We start from the raw sequence: 20,973 nt of genomic DNA on the forward strand, positions 1-20,973 counted from the left end.
GGTGGCTAAAAGAGAATGATGTATGACCTCCTAATAGCTAAGGCTGGCTTGGAGGAAATGTGTAGCTTAGGGATGTGAGTGGAGACAGAACACTTAATTGCTGGTAACTTGGCTGGGAAATCTCTGTCCTCACTTGTTCCTTCACTGATTTGTTAATAGCAGGAAAGTCCTCTATACTGAAAGGCAACGCCATCTTTTTGCCTTGGCTCTCACAGTGCTTGGAATTGGCAGTTATTCTCTTTTTCTCTCCATCTACTCCTTCCTCTTCTCCCCCCACTAACTCTCTCATTGTCCCAATCCTTTCTTTCTCTTCTCCGCTTACCATATTGTGCTCCTTCAGTTCTTTGCCACATTCTTCCTCCATGTTTGCATGACTTCTTTTCCGTCATTCATTTATTTATCCTTCCAATTTCTTGCTTCTTGCATATGTCTTTACTCCCCCCCCCCCCATCATTCTTACAAACTAACTGCTGTTTCTGGTTTAGACATAATGAGAAGCTGCAACTTCTCCATGACGGGGTGAGCTCCCGTTGCTCGGTCCCTGCTCCTGCCAACCTAGCAGTTCAAAAGCACATCAAAGTGCAAGTAGATAAATAGGTACTGCTCTGGCGGGAAGGTAAACAGCGTTTCCATGCGCTGCTCTGGTTTTGCCAGAAGTGGCTTAGTCATGCTGGCCACATGGCCTGGAAAAACTACCTGTGGACAAACACCGGCTCCCTTGGCCAGTAAAGCAAGATGAGTGCTGCAACCCCAGAGTTGTTCACGACTGGACTTAACTGTCAGGGGTTATTTACCTTTTTAAGGTTTTGTGTGTGTGTGTGTATTACAACAAAAACATTTGTTTTTTGCAGCGCTGGCACAATCAGTTGCTCATTGGTGCTAGCATTCCATTCCTCCAAGCTGTCCCTTTGACAGCAGCAATCACCATTCCTCTGGATTTCTGCTTCTCCATTCATACTTTCTCCAATGTTATTTTAAGGGCCTGCAGAAATGTCAGCCCAGCTGGCGACCGTTGAATCCAGCATGCATGCTAAAGTTCAGAGGTTCAGATTTGGAGTTCTCACCTCCTTGCTCTCCTGAGCATCACAGAAAGGAACAAGCTGCTCGGGTCATCCAGAGACAATGGAAGGCCTACAACACCAAGGTGATGCTCTTTCAGCTGCAAAGGGAGGGGGAGGCATATTATTGGAGCGGAAGAGTACAGAAATCAGGGGACGGGAGGAACCGGGATGATAGTGACACCCTTTGGCATGTGAGACTCTGCACCTCCTCACCACTCAAATGCCAACATGCTTTCAAATCTATCCTTTAAAAACAAAAGCCATCCACTCCTGATTTCTGTACTTGTACAGGGCAGTTGTTAAGGATGCTGGATATAGCAAATGGGCTTTAAATCATTATCAGAGCCTCACACTTTTCATGCAGAAGGTCCCACGCTCCATCTCCAAAGATGTCCTTGAGGAGAGGCAGACATTATACCTTTGTCTGAGACCGAGGAGAGCCACTGCCAGTCAGAGTTAGCCAGATATGGCTGGGTGGACCAGTGGCTTGACTCCACATAAGTCCCATGGTCATACATAACTACCAAGGAATATGAATTACACCGGGTGGGAATACGACTTGGACTTAATCTAAGATCAATATACGTTTAATCTCTTTTATTGTTGTATTTGTGCATTTCCTCACAAGCTGCTTTGGAACACATTGTTCGCAAAAGCAAGGTATAAATAATTGTAGTGATATAAAACGCAAAATGTTTGATGAGCCTCTGAGCACCGGGGCATACACCAAATCCAAAAATAGAATGACCAAGTTTAGCTTAAAAGAATGGAAAAGGCCTCATTTCTGTCCAATGTTTATCCATTTCAGATTGACAGGGCTGCACTGGATGAGGTGAGTAATGTAAACTCTTCTTAGTTGAATTGATTTCTTTAAAGTTAATCTAATGGTTGCAGGCGTACAACTAATAGTTTCAATTGCTTCTGTTCTCAGTCATTCAGGTCTTGTGAAGTTTTTCTGCAATTTGCACCACCTGGAAACGTGTTCATATCAGTGGCAAAGTCTAATGGGCAGTTGGAGACCCAAGACCTTAATGTAGCCTTGCCAATGAAATGTTAGCTGCTGAGGTGTGATTTCATTCAGCAGATTTGATTGTATGTGAATTTCCCAATAAACCTGTGCATAAGTAGGTTTCTTTTATCTTTCATTGGCCGGGACCAACTTTTGAATTGGAGATCAGTAGTTCAGCTTGCCTTTTGATTGGCAGGAATACCTTTATAGAGCCAAGAAAATAGTCCTTTACTAGAACACAATTTCTTCCTGGGGCTGTGCATGGAATGTGTAGCTGCCATCTTTCAAGGGACTTAACATCCATTCATGTTATTCTCTCCCCCTGTGCTCTCTCTCAGGCGGTTGTTGTGCTCCAGGCAGCTTTCAGGGGACACTTGGCTCGGCAGAAACTATTATCAATTAACGCACAAGGGCGAAACTCTCCCAGCGTGCCTCAAACAGGACACAAGGCAACTATCAGGGCAAGTAGAGGTGCAGCCGCAGTATGTTTTCCCCTGATACGCAGATGGTCTGCAGGGCAAAGGAACAGGATCCCAAGCTCTTTTGTTGTTGTTTAGTCATTTAGTTGTGTCCGACTCTTCGTGACCCCATGGACCAGAGCACGCCAGGCACTCCTGTCTTCCGCTGCCTCTCGCAGTTTGGTCAAACTCATGTTAGTAGCTTTGAGAACACTGTCCCAAGCTCTAGTAAAGGTAAAGGGACCCCTGACCATTAGGTCCAGTCGCGGACGACTCTGGGGTTGTTGTGCTCATCTTGCTTTATTGGCCGAGGGAGCCGGCGTACAGCTTCCGGGTCATGTGGCTAGCATGACTAAGCTGCTTCTGGCGAACCAGAGCAGCACACGGAAACGCCATTTATCTTCCTGCCGGAGCGGTACCTATTTATTTACTTGCACTTTGATGTGCTTTCAAACTGCTAGGTTGGCAGGAGCAGGGACCGAGCAATGGGAGCTCACCCCGTTGCAGGGATTTGAACTGCCAACCTTCTGATCGGCAAGCCCTAGGCTCTGTGGTTTAACCCACAGCGCCACCCGTGTCCCACACTCTAGCCTTGCTTTAATGCTGGAACTTCAACTGTAGGCTTTGCTTTGCTTCTTATCTTTATTTACCTTTTAATAATAAAATCAAACCACACAGATTTAGTTTAAAACAAATGTGAACAAATTTATCCCGCGTCTCTATCAAGCCAGTTTACTATTTTATTGTTGACATTTCCCCACTTCCCCAGGAGGGCAAGCTGGCCTTTTAACAGGAGAAGAGCCAAAGGTCTGGATCCGTCCAAAGGTCCATCTAGTCCAGCCCATGGCCAACCAGATGCTTCTAGGCAGCCCACAAACAGGACATAAAAGCTTTTTTTCCTCTCCCCCCCCCAACTCGGACACCTCAGTTGCCTGGCAGCAGCCTGTACTCAGAGGGTAGATGACCTCTGAATTAGGCTGCGCCCAAATTGCTATAGTTGTCCAGGACTTTAGAAACTACCAGCCATTAGAAGCTGTCAGAGGCCATTTGAATTAGGGGCTTCTAGCCATCAATGCCCAATAAACTCCTTTGAAGTATAAACTGTTTCTAGACTTTTACATAAGCATTGTGTGTCCCTTCGCTTGACATAAGATGACAGCATTTCTGTTGCAATGTTAATCCTTGGAAGTCGCACATCCATCCTTCTAAGGGCTGTTCTCCTTAAGCCCATGTTTAACTTTTCCATTCTTTCCTTAACCAAAATCTATGGGTCAAAGCGTTTTTCCAGCATTATACAACAGATGGCTTTTCCGCTGCTAAAAAGTTAAAGCTAAACTCATTCTGATGTTTACTGTCAAGTGACCAACCAAATTTGTTGTTGAGATCTTGTTGTGAAACAAGCTTGAATAACGTCTGAATCTTCCTGCCAGTATTTCCTAATTTTGCTCTTGCATTATGCAGGAGGAGGACCAAATTAAGAAAATAATGTTTTCTTTATAAGTAGTTTGAACAAATAAAAATTTAAAAAGAAAATAAGGTCCCTTTTTTGAACTTGATTTGGCTGTTGCTTTTGGCTGATTGAAATTTTTGGCAGCAATTGATAACCCTGGACAATACAGTATGTGGTTGGGGGACCTAATATATTAATTTATCTGCCCGCAAACATTTTTTTTAAAGTGAATGTTCATTGTTGGGAAATTGCTGAATCCCTTCCATATTCAGCCAGCCTAGTGAAAGCTGCTACTTCTCAACCCAGAGGTGTCTCATCTAAAGGCCAGAATATTTGATAGCCCGCATGCTTGCTCCTTTGTTCTCCCATATTTATATATCAACGATGCCAAATTTCTCATTGAGCAAGCGGTAAGAAGGCTGGATCAACTTTGCCTTGGCAGCCCCAGGAATCTACTGGCATTCCCAAACTACTACAGCTGAAAAGCAGGCCAGTTCTTTTTTCTTTCTGTTGACGGATAAGGAATGCTTTGAGGTCAGAAACAGCAGAATCTGTTAAGTTGCCAATTGACATATTGAATGCCAACACCTTGTTCCTATTTGTGCTCCTAGAATTCACTTTCGTCTCGTGGGTCCAGCTCTTCACAAACAGCTGCTGATTACAAAGCAGAGGAAGATGCTGTGAGGCTTGTGCAGTCCGTTTTCAGGGCTCACACGGCACGCACTCACCTTGAGGAAAGGTAAGCCAGGAGTGGCTTCTTCTAATGAGATTTGAGTTTCACAAAGCTTGATGTCAATGGCTTGAAGATCGTGAGCTGGAGCCCAGCTTGGGCCAAACAGTGTAACAATATTTGCACCAGCAAAATGGAGCTGCAGGCGACGAGGCTAATGTTGACTTCTCCCATGCTGTTCAACTCTTCTGCTGTCTTCACCCTCTCCCCCTCCTTTGTATTTCCATTTAGTCTTCCACAGTCTAGCCCAGATGGCAGGCAACATTGTTCCAGAACAAGAGCACATTAGCTTTTTGTTCCTGAAGTGATTTAAAAGATTCTGAAGGTCCTTCATTTGCCCCACTAAGTTTTGGGTCAGAAATGGTTCCAAACAACTTTGGATCAGAAATGGTTTGTTTACCTGCACAAGGAATTCCAGGCTATTTCCATCTTTTTTATGATTCCATGTGATCCTGCTGACAGCGTAGATCAGCCCTAGCTGGCCTAGGTCCCAATCCCACATGTGCCCCACAATGATCTTGTTGTGCTCCTTAGAGTAGACAAGCCGGCCTCTGCTAACAGGAAATAATAGTGGCAAGTGCGTGAAAGGTTGAGCAATACCTTGAAGATTTCAAGTGCTGTATATATTCTGAATTTGTTAAATAAGATACCTCATGATCAAGCGAAAATCACTTATATTTGTTTGAGTCTGAGAAATTCATGGCAGAGTTACAGGATTTGCTGTAGCTGCCCAAAACCTGTGGGTTTTTTCCGGGTAATATGGTGATTTGATTGGATGATTTTACTGTAATGCCATGGTACACCTGCATCAACACAACCAGAGGCTTTCATCTGCCCCAGCTTCAAAAAAACATGTCTCTCCTGCATCAGTCTCTACAGCCACAGCAGGCACTGCAACCTTCCAGTGGTTTGACTTCACCCCCCAAAGGCGCACTCTTCCAATATCTCCCAAGACAGACAGATGCCAACAACAATTAGTCCCTTCAACTTTTTGTATTTTAATATACATTTTTAACCTTTTGTATATTATTATTTTAATATAAAGATATATGTCGGTAGATGTTGTGTTTAAATATTGATGTTGTCGCTGGCATCCGCCTGTCTTGTTAGCATCACATCCTCCCTTACCCTCTTGGGGAGGTGAGTCACCGCCGTAGCTGCCTGGCCAGTAGGCTTGTGCAGTTCAGCATCAATGGGCAGGTTGCTGGTTATGGTGGAACCCAGGTAGACCAAATTGTCTTCCACTTCAAGCATGTGGCCACCAATGTGGATGCGTGGAGAGCTGGCGACGTCCTGACCCAGGATGTTGATCTTCGTCAGGCTGATGGTGAGGTCGAACTTCCCACAGGCTTGGGCAAAACGGTTGCTGAGTCTCTGTAGAGCCTCCTTGGCGTATAATGTCAAGGCTGTGTCATCTGCAAACAACATTGCATATAATTTTTTACTGTAGTTGGTACGACCATTATGGTTGAAACAACAATACATTTTTTTGTGCTGTGTAAAAGAGTGAGGTGGCAGGTCCTTTGCTGTGATCCATGCAGCTATTCTGCAGCACAGCAGGATGTGTCAGCACAGCCTCTTTGCTCTAAGACCATGACAACCAATGCTGCGTCCCATTCCATCACTGGTGCTTGGCAGGGTGAGGTCAGAGTTCCTGCCTTTGCCTCGCCCTCCTCAGTGGTATTAAAGAAGGCCCTGAAGATCTTTTTTACTCCACTCGGCTTTCGGGTGGTATGTGGTGCTGTACCTGCTGCTGCTATTTAAAGCTGTTTTCCCTACTGCTAGTATTCTTATCTAATTTAATTATTTGCTGCCACTGCCTTAACTTTTTAATGCTGTTGCTTTTGTTATCTTTGCGTAAGCATATTATGTTGTTTTTCTAACTACAAAAACTACCTCGGGAGAGTTACTTATGTATTATATTCAGTTCTTTTCTTCTGGGGGGACGCATACCCCTAAACATTTTGAGAATCTTTGTACTTTTGCCTACTTATTGTATTTATTTTTCCTGATTTGAACTATAAAATGGTGGTTTTCTTGAGTCAAAATGAGAGTACCCCTAAACATTTTTTTAAGAAAAAAAGCACCGATTGTATTTATTATCATTCATTGTTTGTGCCTTTTACCTATGTGTAAAGGGGATTTTTATCTTGAAAGGCAATCCAAAACCCAGGCAATAAATAGATAAAGGTAGCAGTATAATGCTTGAGTCTTAAGCAGGTGGCCCATCCTGAGTTCTCAAATGTGTGCTACATTTAGGTGCCATTTAACAGACTATGCCAGAAAAACCTCCCCACTTAAGGTGTTACAAAATTGTCTTCCGTCTTTGAGGAGTGTCTTTCTCAAATAGCAGGAACGCAGAGACCTGGGTTCTTCAGGCCTGCTCTGTTTCTCTATGCCCGTTCCACAATGCACCGCCCAACATAGTGTAAGTCACGTTAGATGCTTTCCACATGGGGATTAAACAAAACGATGAATGTAACAGAATGCTTGCCTGCCTGCCTGCCTGTCTACCAGTGAACCTCTGCATCTGATTTAAAGCCTCAGGCCTGTGCTAGTTATTATCATAAGTCTCCTCCTTTATGGCTGGATCTCTCTGACTCTGGGCCCAGTTTCTGCTGGGAGCTATTTTTACAACTCTTGCCAATTCGCCACATATTTTGCAGGCCTCTGATCCTTGGTCCTGGAGATGAGAGAGCAAGCCGCACAGCCCCTGACAGTGAGGAGAAGAAGCCAGTCTGGTCTCCATTCAAATATTCGCCTCTAGCGTTCACCTCAGCGGTTCATGGTAATCTCATTTACTTCCCCAGTCTGGGCTTAAAGTCAATCGTACGTTTTTGCAGTGGTCTCCCTTGAACTTTGGTTCTAATTAATCTTGTCCAAAAGGGGACTGCTGTGTGCAGTAGGCTCAGCAAGGTTCCCAGTTCTTCCACTTTGTCAATCAGTTACTCCCTGTTGGTGAGGTCCGGGTCCAGGATAGATGACCCCCTTGTTGCTACTTCCACCTTCTGGGAAATGAAATTGTCAGTGAGGCGATGGAGGAATTTGTTGGACCTCACATTCTTGGCAGAATTTAAGTTCCAACAGACATTGGGGTGGTTGAAGCCTCCCATTACTATCTCTCTCCTTTTTGAATGTTTGGCAATCTGTTCTAGAAAGGCATCGTCCAAGTCTTCAGTCTCAACGGAGTTCAAAACAAACCTGAGGCTAAGTAGGGGCTCAGTATTCAATCTTGCAGCAGAGTGACGGCTTCATTGATTTTCAGTTGTTATAACTTTTATTTGTCGACAGCCACTCCATCACATTGATTTTTATTTTTTGCACAGGCCTCTGAGTTAGGTATCAATTACTGTTTACTTCACAGGGTTGTTGTGAAGGTTAATAACTATCATTATTTAATTGCTTAACTGTTCCAGAAGAAAACAGCAGCCCAAGATGTAATTCAAACATATAAAGAGGGCCATCACACCGGGGGGAAATAGATTGTCTATTCTGCTACTGCTATTTATTACTTGAATTGGAGTTGAATTGCTAATGTCCAAATGGATGACTTTTCTAATTAGTATTCATTGGTGGTTTCCTCCTGTTTCTGCTTAGAGTCTGCTTTTATCTTGCCCCAGAAGAACCTGTGGGTGCATTGGGGGCAAGCTTCCAAACCATGGCTTGGAGGGTCATGCAGGAGACTTCCTGTGCTTGTATGCTCTCTCCCTCCTCCCTTCATGTGTCGTAGGGCTTAATGCATTGCGTCATGGTTTGATCAAGTCATAGGTTACTGTATTTTGATGCAGTGCAAAGCAATATAATTCAAAATGAGGAAGTAGTGCAGTACCATAGGAGAGAAGGTGGAGCATGCACTCTCATTTACATGTAAATCCTGATGATTGGTTTAATGCCTGCCTTCCTTTTGTGCATGAGAGGTTGTGTCAGCGTGGAAACAGAAAAGGGCAATCAAAATTATTCACAACCCATTCTGAAACCTTGTTATTCTTAACAGAAAGACTTTGGCCATTTTTATCCACTCTCCTGTTTCGTTCGTTCGTTGTTCTTTCAGCCACATCCTCCCGTGATCAGCTGCAGCCCTCTCTCTCGCCACCTGCAGATGAAGTTCAGTCGGATGACTCGGATGACATCATCACGGTGTCTCCATCACCAGTGAAGAAAGCGTCATCTCATGATTTCACCAGCCATTTGTCACAGTCTCTGTTGCACTCCTAGCGTGACAACGAAGGACATTTTAGTCTTGCTTGGTGAGGTGAAGTTGTCCAGGCTATGCTACCCGGCTTAGTTTTTCAAAAAGGAGAAAGAGAGAGAAAGAGCTAAAGATGGTTAAGGCCACATTTGCGAGGTGGTTCCTAAGGGGCAGGGGAGAGCGTCTTTTGCAGATCCATTTCCCTGTAATTCACAGGTACTGGCAAATTCTGCCCCTGCTGGTCCGCATGGTAAGAATTCAAACTTGTTTTAGTACCCCAAGCCATCTCCAGCTGTTGTTTCTAAGTTATCTTTTATTCTCTCTTCCCACAGTTCATGTTTTGTACCCAACTTTTGGCCATGCCGATTCACCTTGCAATTGGACACCCCAGTACAAGGTCCTTAAGTTGAGGGCACCTTCCTTGTAATAGATAGTGATGCCCTTAAACAAACAGTTCTGTGGGACCAGTGCTTTGGCACGAAACACAGGAACCCTGTGAATTTCTGAGCTTTGCCTGGTTCCTGAACCAAAATCAGTTGGAGCCGACTTGTTCAAAGACTCCAGAGCAAAAGTATATGTCCAGGAAGGGGGGATACAACTTACTGAAATTGTAGAAGATGAAGGGGCTAGGAGTCAAGTCTGGCTTTAAGCTTTTTGCTAAGTACAATGGTACCTCAAGTTAAGTACTTAATTCGTTCCAGAGGTCCGTACTTAACTTGAAACAGTTCTTAACCTGAAGCACCACTTTAGCTAATGGGGTCTCCCGCTGCTGCCGCACCACCGGAGCCAGATTTCTGTTCTCATCCTGAAGCGAAGTTCTTAACCTGAAGCACTATTTCTGGGTTAGCGGAGTCTGTAACCTGAAGCGTATGTAACCTGAAGCGTATGTAACCTGAGGTACCCCTGTAATATAAAATCAATAGGCTCCAGACTTCATTATCTTCTTGCTCTCTCGCAAGACTCCCAGCTCCTTCACTGGAGATGAGCCTTTATCTCCAAACCTGTGGTAGATTAACAAGCATACTTAACTGACATAGATAATCTCTCTCTCTCTCTCTCTCTTTCTCAGAAGTGTTCATTTTGCGCCAAACCAAGAATTGCCTTGCACTTGCATTTCAGCCGGTAGCTTTGTGTGATCACCTTTGTATGAAAGAATTTCCTAGGTTCCTCAGTCAGATGATTGGTCTCTAAAGCCCAAGAGAAGGTACCCTGACTGGCAGCAGCTCTCCAAGATCTGATGCAGAGAAAGTCTTTGCCATTGCCTGCTCCTCATTCCTTTTCAACTGGAGAGGCCTGAGATTGAACCCGGGACCTTCTGCCTGCCCAGCTCTGCCCCTGAGCTATAGTCCATCTGAACGCTGCTGCTGCTACTGCAGATAAAAGTTGGGAATCGAAATTACAGTTCCTGCTTGGAGGAGGATGCTTCAGTCTCCTGTCTTGTCATTATTTGTGACTTGATGAATTATTCAGATTTATTCAGGAGCCGTGGCAATCACTCATCTTCTTTGCTCGCCTTCTGGAGTGTAAGATGGAAGGGCTGCTCTTGCCCATTGATCATCCTGCTGATTGTACATGTGCCACTTATCAGACCCCCCACATTTGCAATGGAGGAGGAAGAAGCCCCTGCTCCAAACCTAACTCTTCCTTGTGCCGCCCAAAAGGCAAGTCCCATCTGGTGCCCATCCCTATTTTAAGTGACAAGTTTGCATTAGTAAGACCACTTCCTAAGTGGCAGGCAAGCATGAATTGCTGCAAGATCTTGGAAATGCCTTTTCAGTTCATACCAGAAGAAAGGATGAATGTCACCATCAGTATAGTGGCGTTAGCTTTGCTGCCTGTGCCCTTAAGAGACATTTATTATTGCAAGGTACCATGAAATGCCTTGCTCTCCTTACCTGTAGCACTCAGAGGCTCCCTGTTACGTCTTGCAGGGGTATGTTGGGGAGAGAAGCTGTGGGGAGCTATTTTCCAAATCTTGCAGCAAAACCTACATGTTCTACAAAAATCTCTTCATAGAACTCTTCCTGGATTGTACAATTTCATCCTGCAAATGTGGGGTTGCTCCTGCATGCACACTTGCAAGCAGAAAGCTAGTGCCGCACACCTCTGGCATAGCTTTCTGATGTGCAAGTTTCCAACATGTGGGAAATCTTGGGTTTTTGTTTGTTTTGAGGTGGTATCGTTCAAAAAAAGCACAAGTAACCCTTTGTTTGCATTTTAAAGTGGCACAGCCCAAGAAGATCTCTGCCATGTGATTTTGCTGAATGTGTAAATAGGGGATGAATGGATGCTTCCTGACAGATTTCCTCATATTCTGAAATGGCCCTTTACTGTTCCAGAATGAGCATGAAACAGCATCACAACACCATAGCAAACACTTTTGGGACTTACTGTCCTTACAGATGAAACAGAGGAAAAAACATGGTGCCCATTTCTGAAGTTCAGTAGGGATAGTGGAGCACAGATTTGCCCCGCAAGCCAAGGGCTGCCTCCTCTGCTGTACATCATTCCTTGGAACAAATCAACATGTTGTTTCTTTGGGGGATTTGGTGTGTGGGGTGGCAGCATATATGATCCACTTGCATGACAACAAAAATCTGTCTTATTTCAGGGATCAGAGAAAGCTACCTACCCCCTGCCAGCAATGTTTACAAATCAAAACGTATATAAAAATATTGGAGCTTTACATGGTTTGTGTCATGCACTGTAGTGTGTGGATCTGGCTGCCAAGCCATTAGCTGAGTGATTAAATTCTTGCCGGTTGGGGGGAAATGATGCCATAGGGTATGTAACTACAGCGGTATCTCAGCTTAAGTACTTAATTCGTTCTGGAGGTCCGTACTTAACGTGAAACTGTTCTTAACCTGAAGCACTACTTTAGCTAATGGGGCCTCCCGCTGCTGCCGCGCTGCCGGAGCACAATTTCTGTTCTCATCCTGAAACAAAGTTCTTAACCTGAGGTACTATTTCTGGGTTAGCAGAGTCTGTAACCTGAATCGTATGTAACCCGAGGTACCCCTATATTGTTGTTGAGTCGTTTAGTCGTGTCCGACTCTTCTTGACCCATTCCGGCTGCTCCAGAGAAGCGGACACAGAGCAATGGATCCAAACTTCAAGAAAGAAGATTCCACCTAAACATTAGGAAGAACTTCCTGACAGTAAGAGCTGTTCGACAGTGGAATTTGCTGCCAAGGAGTGTGGTGGAGTCTCCTTTGGAGGTCTTTAAGCAGAGGATTGACAACCATATGTCAGGAGTGCTCTGATGGTGTTTCCTGCTTGGCAGGGGGTTGGACTCAATGGCCCTTGTGCTCTCTTCCAACTCTAGGATTCTATGACCCCATGGACCAGAGCACACCAGGCACTCCTGTCTTCCACTGTCTCCCACAGTTTGGTCAAACTCATGTTGGTAGCTTCAAGAACATTGTCCAACCATCTCGTCCTCTGTCGTCCCCTTCTCCTTGTGCCCTCCACCTTTCCCGACATCAGGGTCTTTTCCAGGGATGTAACTATTATATTGGCACAATGGATATCTGCAAACACTCAAGTGGATCTTGGGAAGGTGAAGCCCGGTAAACCAACAGCGCAATCCTATGCATGTGAAGTAGGCCCCATTGAGTCAAGTTCAGCTTGCTCCTAGTGTATGTATTTAGGGTTGCAGCCAGAGTTGGATTTGTTTTGAGCAAAACCAGTAACCATTTGTACAATACATTCAGTGGAGTTTCTGTGTGTGAGAGTGAGTTAATGCACAGAATCTCCCTAATTTATTTATTTTTTAGTTCTTCAAATTGGAAGTAAAGATGCCTGCATGCCCACACAGCGAAAGCAGGATGGAGCCTGCTGTATATAAACCTGTCCCCAGCCCTTCAGGACCAGCTTGGAGTTAATGCTTCCTCCTTTTGTGGGGTGTAGGGATGTGGGTGGCGCTGTGGTCTAAACCACAGAGCCTAGGGCTTGCTGATCAGAAGGTCTGCAGTTTGAATCCCTGCGACAGGGTGAGCTCCTGTTGCTCGGTCCCTGCTCCTCCCAACCAAGCAGTTCGAAAGCACATCAAAGTGCAAGTAGATAAATAGGTACTGCTCCGGCGGGAAGGTAAACGGCGTTTCCATGCGCTGCTCTGATTTTGCCAGAAGCAGCTTAGTCATGCTGGCCACATGACCCGGAAGCTGTCTGCGGACAAACGCCAGCTACCTTGGCCAGTAAAGTGAGATGAGTGCCGCAACCCCTGAGTCGTCCACGACTGGGCTTAACGGTCAGGGGTCCCTTTACCGTTACCTTGTGAGGTGCTGCTGATAGTCTCTGCCAAAACTTGGGCCTATGCTGCCATTTGCATTATCATGAAACTAAGTGCCATTTCCTCCATAAAAAGAGCCCTACGGGGTCAGGCTGAAGGCCCCTTAGGCCAGCAGTCTTCTCCCTCCAGTGGCCAGTCCAATACATTTGGGAAGCCCAACTAACAGGATTGGAATGCAATAGCCCCTCTCAAGTGTTGCTTCTCAGCAATTGGCATTCACTGGCCTGCAGCATCTTAAGGAGGAGATTCCAAACCACCATTATGACTGACATTCCTGGAACATTGCCCTCTGGCTGCAGTCTTTCCCCTTTGGGGTTTTGCTGCGTTTACCGGCCTGCTTATTAGCAATCAAGATGGGAACGTTGCATCTTGGCTGGGGCTCCTCAACCTTTGTGAGATTTCCCTTGTTTTTCAAAGACAAAAGAGGAAAACTTTCTGGGCTGCCATTACGACAACTTTAATGCATCGCAGGCCGGGAGGGGGAAAGGTAGCCTTTCTTTAGTGGCAAGTGGTTACCGTTAATGCGTCCATGAAGCCCAGAGCTCTGTCCTTTGGAAGATATTGCTTGTTCTTCTTCCAGTGAGTCTCTCTGCCCCCACCCCCACCCACGCCCCTCTACATAAAAGAGAGAAATTGGCTCCCTCGCTTATGCTGAATGCTTGTTAAGTCGGGGACAGAAGTCTGCTCTCTATCTGATACTCGCTATCATTCATGCCAGGACTTGCAGCCAAAAAGGATGGCTACGGTACAGAGCAGATGATTTTTGCTTAATCCCATCAGTGGAAACGCTGTTTGTAGGGCTTCCAGAGGCAGCTGCTGGGAGCTGTCCAGAACCCAGGCAATCGGGACAGAGGTTTACACCATCAGGTAAATTAATTCCATCCACTGCTCCAGTCACATTGTCAGGGGCGCAGAAGGTAGCTCTGGTGCGCAGGCTGGATATGATTCCTGAACAGCTCTGAATACACGGCTAAGCACTGTCAATGACGTAAGCGGGGGGGGGGGGAATACTTGCATCTAGAGGCTGAATACATCTGATGTGCAGGGAGAGGAGGCTGGAAGCCTGTAATTGAGGCACCTCCGCAGTCCATGGCAAAACCCCAGGCTTTCATACAAAACTCGGAGTGTGTACAAAGGCCAAGACAGGAGCAAAATGTTTCCCAGACTCCAGTCCCTGGGGAACTACTAGTGTGAGTAATTTGATGGAACCAGATCTTCCTTCCCACAATAGCAAGCCGTAAGAGAGAGCTATGAACAAAGCTTGTGTGAGCGAGAGGTGAGGGGGAGAGGTTTGCATTTCCGCAGGACAGCTGAGCTGCTTTCAGATTGGTGCTTGTTAATCTTTTTGGGTTTATGAGAGAGTTGACATTATAAAGGTGTAGGTAGAATGGCCAGCCGGTAAACTGGCTTGCTGCTGGGACAGAAAGTGGATTTTATTCCTGGTAGTGATGGTGGGGGGTTTTTTGGAGGGGGGGAGGGTGAAGGCCAACTCAGAACATTGTGCTTACTGAGGCAGAGCAGCAAATAGTGCCACACGCTTGGAGAATGGGAAGATGGCATATTCTGAGTCAGACCATTGGCCCATCTAAGGTAAAGGTAAAGGGACCCCTGACCATTAGGCCCAGTCGTGGCCGACTCTGGGGTTGTGGCGCTCATCTTGCTTTATTGGCAGAGGGAGCCAGCGTACAGCTTCCGGGTCATGTGGCCAGCAGGACTAAGCCGCTTCTGGCGAACCAGAGCCGCGCACGGAAACGCTGTTTACCTTCCCGCAGGAGCGGTACCTATTTATCTACTTGCACTTTGACGTGTTTTCGAACTGCTAGGTTGGCAGGAGCAGGGACCGAGCAACGGGAGCTCACCCTGTCACGGGGATTCAAACCGGCGACCTTCTGATCGGCACGTCCTAGGCTCTGTGGTTTAACCCACAGCGCCACCCATCTAGCTCAGTCGACACAGAATGGCATCATCTTCAGGGTTTCAGACAGGAGTCTCTTCCTGTCTTATCTGTAGATGCCAGGGATTGAACCCGTGACCACTGACTTCCATCTCTACAATTCTATGATTCTGTGACTTTCAAGGAATGTTTTCTTTCATATCAGTAGCTAGACCCACATAATCTACACCCCTAGGCTGCCTGCCTCCCTTTCTCATGGGGCAAAGATACAGACACCCAAAATCCCAAGACATCAGGCAGGGCCAGAGTGGACTATATGCACAGTACAATCACGTCTTACACGAAGGTATGGTTCCAAGCGGCATGTACCCCAAATCTTGGAACTGCCCCGCAGGTGGGGGGTGAGAGAGAGCAGGCCCAGCACTCCTAGAGGCCGTGTGCCAAGCAGGCTTTGCTCCCCAAGGCGAAGCGGAAAGCTTATAAACCCTTTTTGCACCATGTAACCAAAGCAGTACCCAGCATGGAAAAAGCTTTTAAGCTTTCTGTCTTGGTTGGAGCACCCCCGCCCTGGAGGCTACGGATACTTGCATGAGCTCTTGTGGGAAGTTGGATAGCCCTGTGAAATCTATAGTCATAGGATGCTTCATTCAGTAGGGAGTAATGTGACCCCCCCCCAAAAAAATGATAGTGTAAATAGCCAAGGACTGGTTTGTACAGCTGAAATTTTTCAACCTTTGGGTTTGTTGTAAGAGTAGAACAGGGTGCCAAAAGCAGTGCTGAGGAGACATCTGGTGCACTGACCTCTCTCTGACTTCCTGTCGACTAATCCCCTGGCGCAGCTAAGGTCATAGCCTGACTTTCTGGCATTTGCCACAAACGGGGGAACAGCATGCAAATAAATAAATAATCAACCTCACCATTTTTTGCTTGCTGAGATCTCAGTTCCACATCGTGCAACTGCTAGATAGTTTGATGTAGCATGAACTACCGTATATTTCAGGGGTCTTAATTAAAAACAGACATCCACGTCCAGGTGGCTGAAGGTTTCCATTGTGTGAGGTTGCTGCTATGGAATCGCTGCTCCCTGCCTCCAGGAACAAAAGTCACGTTCAATAAACACAAAAGAGAGTGTGCATTTTTTTTTTCTGGCCTTGTACAATACCATAGGGACAAACCCATAGGAAATAACGATGTATCATTCCCAAATGTGGGCTGTTTGCAGTGGAATTGCAATCTTTATAACTCATGGAGAAATCACAACACACATAAACCCACTCCTCAAATTGCTGGTCCGCGTGAGGGTGGGGGGCGCACAGGGAATAAATATGCCTTTGGCACATCATGCAGAAAGAACTCATCAGCAGTCATATCACCATATGGCATCATCTTGCACAAGTTTTTACAACCACTGCTGCGACAGGGCTTTTCCTCAAAGGTGGAAGTCCATTTAAAAATCTTGACATCAAGGAAGGCAACAAGGTCGTTATGCTTCTAAGGGAGAGACACAGACATTCCTCTGCAACCACATGCATGTCTGTGGTGTGCAAATGGAGCCATCTTGCAAATGTTGTTACCTTATCCATCGCTAGCGGAGGAGCAAGTTGGTGTGTACAGGGTAACTGCTTGCATACTGCCAAAAAAGAGGAAATGCATCAACCTCCCCACCCCCCCCACCCCGCAAATGAGACAGATTTGCATTACAAAAATGCATATGCTAATTTATAGCCATAGAGATAAATGAATTAAATAGAAATACAATGTGCCTTGCCGTAGTAAGGGAAGCTGTACCTTAGTACCTAGGTGACCTGGGGAGCAGACATCACCTTCACCACCTGCAGGTCTCATCCAGCAGGGCTTTTCTTATGAGAATGAGACAAACATTTAAAATGATGCCAATGAGTTTTGTATTCCTTTCTCTTTCCCGTTGCAGCTTCTAATTGGACACACTTGAGAGTGTTCATTCCTATGTGCACCTACCCCCACCTCCAAATTAGGCTTGCTTTTCAACATGCTGACAGAGAGGCTGCCTCAAAGACACACACACACCCGTTCTGTAACTGTTGCTTCCCATTTTGGTTTTCAGACAAAACCGACAGGAGGTGTGGATGGAGAAGGGTGGCAACGTGGGAAGTGCCTTTACAATTATAGAGAATGGAACGCATCCTTGAGCCATAATTGGTAAGGGATTGCTCACCATCTGCTTTCATGTAAGCAAAATTTCCCAAATAGGATCAAGTTGATCCGAGAGATTAGAATCCCTTCCCCCGCCATATCTGGCTGCCCGCTTCTTGCCACATGGTGTAGTATGGGCCTTTGATGATGCAGTCTGACAAAATGCCCACCAGAACGTGGGGGTGCTGTTGAACGGCTCGGTGTTCCCAAACTCTTCCTTGACCTGTTGCTTCCAAGCCTATTAAGCACAGCCATCATTACCTCTTGACTTAGGGTGAGGAATGTTTGGGTTCTGGGTATGCAAACCATTATGAGAGGACCTCTCCTACCCCCCACCCCAACTAATAAAGCAGTTGAGCAGGAAGATGGTCATTGGAAGGTGATGGTGGAGAAGTCTTGGTGGTGGTGGCTGCTGCTTTCTCCTACAGGAAGGGCCATTGCACTAGCCTGTCATATTGTCTTAAGTGCATGATCTGGAAGTTTTCTCCATTGTGCCTGAAAAATGTGCTATGGCATTGCACAGTGAGGTTTTTCCCCTGGGGTTTTATGCCAAGCAACACACAAAAGGCCATGTCACCCCACATGTGCACTCTGGCAATCTCCATAGAAGGGAAGATAGGAGGCGTCTTTATACCTTATCAGGTATACCTTGTACCTTATCATTGCACCATCTAATTACTGTTTTACATGGATGATCAGCAACTTGCGAGCATTTTAAGCAGAGACCCTCCCCCAGCCCTTCCTTGAGATCCCAAGGATTGAGCCTGGGATCTTTGGGCTCCTCAGAAGGTCTTTGGGGTGGGCTCTTGAATCTGCAGCTGGGTTGACATCTGATGTAATATAACGTCACAGTGTTCTGTCACTCTCTGTGTTGATAGACTTTGTAGGTTGTGTTCCCTGTTTTGAGATTGTTTTAATCTTTTGCAAGCTGCCTTTAAAGTGCAGACTGGTAAAGATTTTAATAAATGTTTTGCCACTGGGAGTAATATATTGCTGCTTTTTCATGGCCCTGTCTGTTCTTGTGTATTATGGGCAATCATTCTTAAATTATACCTAGGCATTTCATTGATTCTTCACAGCAGGGTAACAATCAGAGTTAAAACAACTTTCTGATCAGTGACAGGTGAGTCTGAATTAATTCCTTTACCAGGAAGTGCAGATCTTTATCTAAGCATCTGGACCTGTCTGTAGAAATTTGCTGTGGGGACACTGGAATTGCTCTTTGTTAAGAGTGTTATGCTGCATACTTCCACCTGTGTGCTACTTGTATATTTGCAAGTAAACCCAAATACTTCCTCCCCCCCCCCAAATGTACAGTGATCTCTCCTTCTAAAGCTGGGGTGGGAGGCAACTGCGGCCTTCCAGATGTTGTTGGACTAATATCCCCATATATCTTTAGTAGTACTTTCTGACATTTAATTGCCTGCAAGGGACTGTTAAGAAATAAAGAGCTGTGCAAAGGTACCAACTTTTGATAGTTTAAAAGATGGTTCAAAAGTTTTAAAATTCCATAATGGTGGTCAGAGACTGCTGTGGCTTGGCTGGTTCTCTTGCTGAAGCTGGTTTAATTAGATTAGAAGTTTTCCAATTTTAGTATGTAGAACAGTCGAACGTGGTCCATGTAAAATTGACTAATCTCATTGTATGGGCTTTGTTACTATCCCCCCCCCCCCAGGCAACAGTGTGCTCACTGTAGCTAAGTATGTCACCACCACAACACATGAATACAGGGTTATTAAGCAGCTGAAGACAAAGAGATGTGGTCCGTAAGTCAAGCAGAAAAGCATGTGAACTGTGAGATGGGATCCACACTTTGGAAAAGTTTAAAGAATTCTCATGTTATACAGCCAGATTTAATTTTCATCTGGCACATTCTTCCCTAATGCAAAACATTTCCACAAAGAATCTCCCCACCTCCCCTGCCCACACTAATCTTTGCAAGAGGCCCAGCAGTAAATTTGGGATTTTTTAAAACAATGACTACTTGTTATCATGTTCTGTTTCTTTATGCCATCTTGAAGCTAATCAGAGCTAACTTATTTCTAGTCCTAAGAGGATATATTTCCCTTACATTCTGAAACAAAGGTTAATTTCACACAGCTGGGAATGGCTCTGGATTTTTCCAGCAATGGGCTGGCCTAGAGCCAATTTTATGTTGCATATGTGTTCCATGAGTCCATGATAAGCATGTGACCAGGGCTTAATTTCAGCCAGGGTGCCTGTGGTCTGGTTCCAAAGCCCAGAGTTCGTTCTCTGTGCCAGGACTGTGTGTGTGTGTGTGTGTGTGTGTGTGTGTGTGTGTGTGTGTGTAGAGAGAGAGAGAGAGAGAGAGAGAGAGAGAGAGAGAGGAGGGAGTGTGCCTAAGTCTTTGTAGAGAATGGTAATGAAAATTGGGTCCCACACTGATAGGGAGAAAAATTCCAGGTCAAAGGACATGGGCTTTAGGTGAGATTCAGACTTAGCACCTCAGCATGATAATATCTTAGGGACGAGGGTAACGCTGTGGGTTAAACCACAGAGCCTAGGACTTGCTGATCAGAAGGTCGGCGGTTTGAATCCCTGCCACGGAGTGAGCTTCCGTTGCTCGGTCCCTACTCCTGCCAACCTAGCAGTTCGAAAGCACGTCAAAGTGCAAGTAGATAAATAGGTACCGCTCTGGTGGGAAGGTAAACGGTGTTTCCGTGTGCTGCTCTGGTTCGCCAGAAGCGGCTTAGTCATGCTGGCCACATAACCCAGAAGCTGTACGCTGGCTTCCTCGGCCATTAAAACGAGATGAGCGCCGCAACCCCAGAGTTGGTCACGACTGGACCTAATGGTCAGGGGTCCTAGCTGGTTCAGCCTAACCACTACGAAGGAGCGATTAAGTGATTTTTTTTACCTGTGCTGAAACAATGATGGCTGCCCTTGCAGGAAAACCACTGCAGCTAAGCTGAAATTCTGCTGATTTCATGCTCCCAAAAGGGACAGCCGTGCCTGAAAATGTTGTCCAATTCTGCCCTCCAAAATAAAGTTATAGGTGTTTCATTTCTCTCTCTCTTAAAGAAAACATTAAAAGTGTTATCCCCGCTCCCAACCCCAACCCTCAGCCTATTTGCCTGTAATTTGGCAAACCTTATGCACTCTGAAGAGGATAATATGTTTGCAAATTCCATCCACTTCTATCAAAAGAAAAGCGAAGTTATAGCTGTTTTTAAATTTCCCTGTAGTGAAATGCAGGGCTGGGGTGGAACAGAGCAGACTTGGACAGTCTCTGAGCCAAATCAGGCAGCCCATGAAGCACCTCAGATCAAGGTGACCTGTTTTCTGAAGCACCGAATCTTAGGATCAGTATGGTGACTACAAACTTTCAGTTTTTGCCTGCTGGCAGAAGGACCATCAAGGGGAACAAGTGAGCTTCTCTTGGTAGGGAGTTCCAAAGTCTGGGTTCAGCCAGGCTCTTGTTCACGTTCCCACCAAACATGTCAGATGTGGCAGAACAGAGAAGAACTCCTCTGTAGATCTTAGTGCCCAGCATCAGGGAAATAGCTTAAAAATAATAATAATCTAGGCCCTTTAAAATTGTTTGTATGAGTAGTTTAATTTCTACAATTCACTTAAATTTTAGGATTTGGTTTTAGCTCTGTGAGGTGCTTTGTGGTTCTCATTATATGAATGTGGCCGAACCTTGGCTCTGAAGTGGTTTGGTTCTTTTCTATATGGTTTTCCCTGCTGTTGCTTAT

General features: G+C 45.6%; 2 protein-coding genes across 2 annotated transcripts in view; both read left to right on the forward strand.

Moving 5' to 3' along the window:
• IQCE (IQ motif containing E) overlaps nt 1-10,317 on the forward strand; it is a 36,892-nt gene extending 26,575 nt beyond the window's left edge. The window contains exons 16-21 of the mRNA XM_081889185.1: nt 980-1,144; nt 1,870-1,893; nt 2,409-2,531; nt 4,590-4,717; nt 7,375-7,496; nt 8,760-10,317. Of these exons, the coding sequence (XP_081745311.1) occupies nt 980-1,144; nt 1,870-1,893; nt 2,409-2,531; nt 4,590-4,717; nt 7,375-7,496; nt 8,760-8,923 (726 nt within the window). The 3' untranslated portion in view covers nt 8,924-10,317. The remainder of the gene's footprint in view (nt 1-979; nt 1,145-1,869; nt 1,894-2,408; nt 2,532-4,589; nt 4,718-7,374; nt 7,497-8,759) is intronic.
• The window catches only part of CARD11 (caspase recruitment domain family member 11), a 313,312-nt gene that overhangs the window by 250,503 nt on the left and 41,836 nt on the right, over nt 1-20,973 (forward strand). The window lies entirely within an intron of this gene.

Source organism: Podarcis melisellensis, assembly GCF_964234715.1.
Source record: "Podarcis melisellensis genome assembly, chromosome: 14".
NCBI lineage: Eukaryota > Metazoa > Chordata > Lepidosauria > Squamata > Lacertidae > Podarcis > Podarcis melisellensis.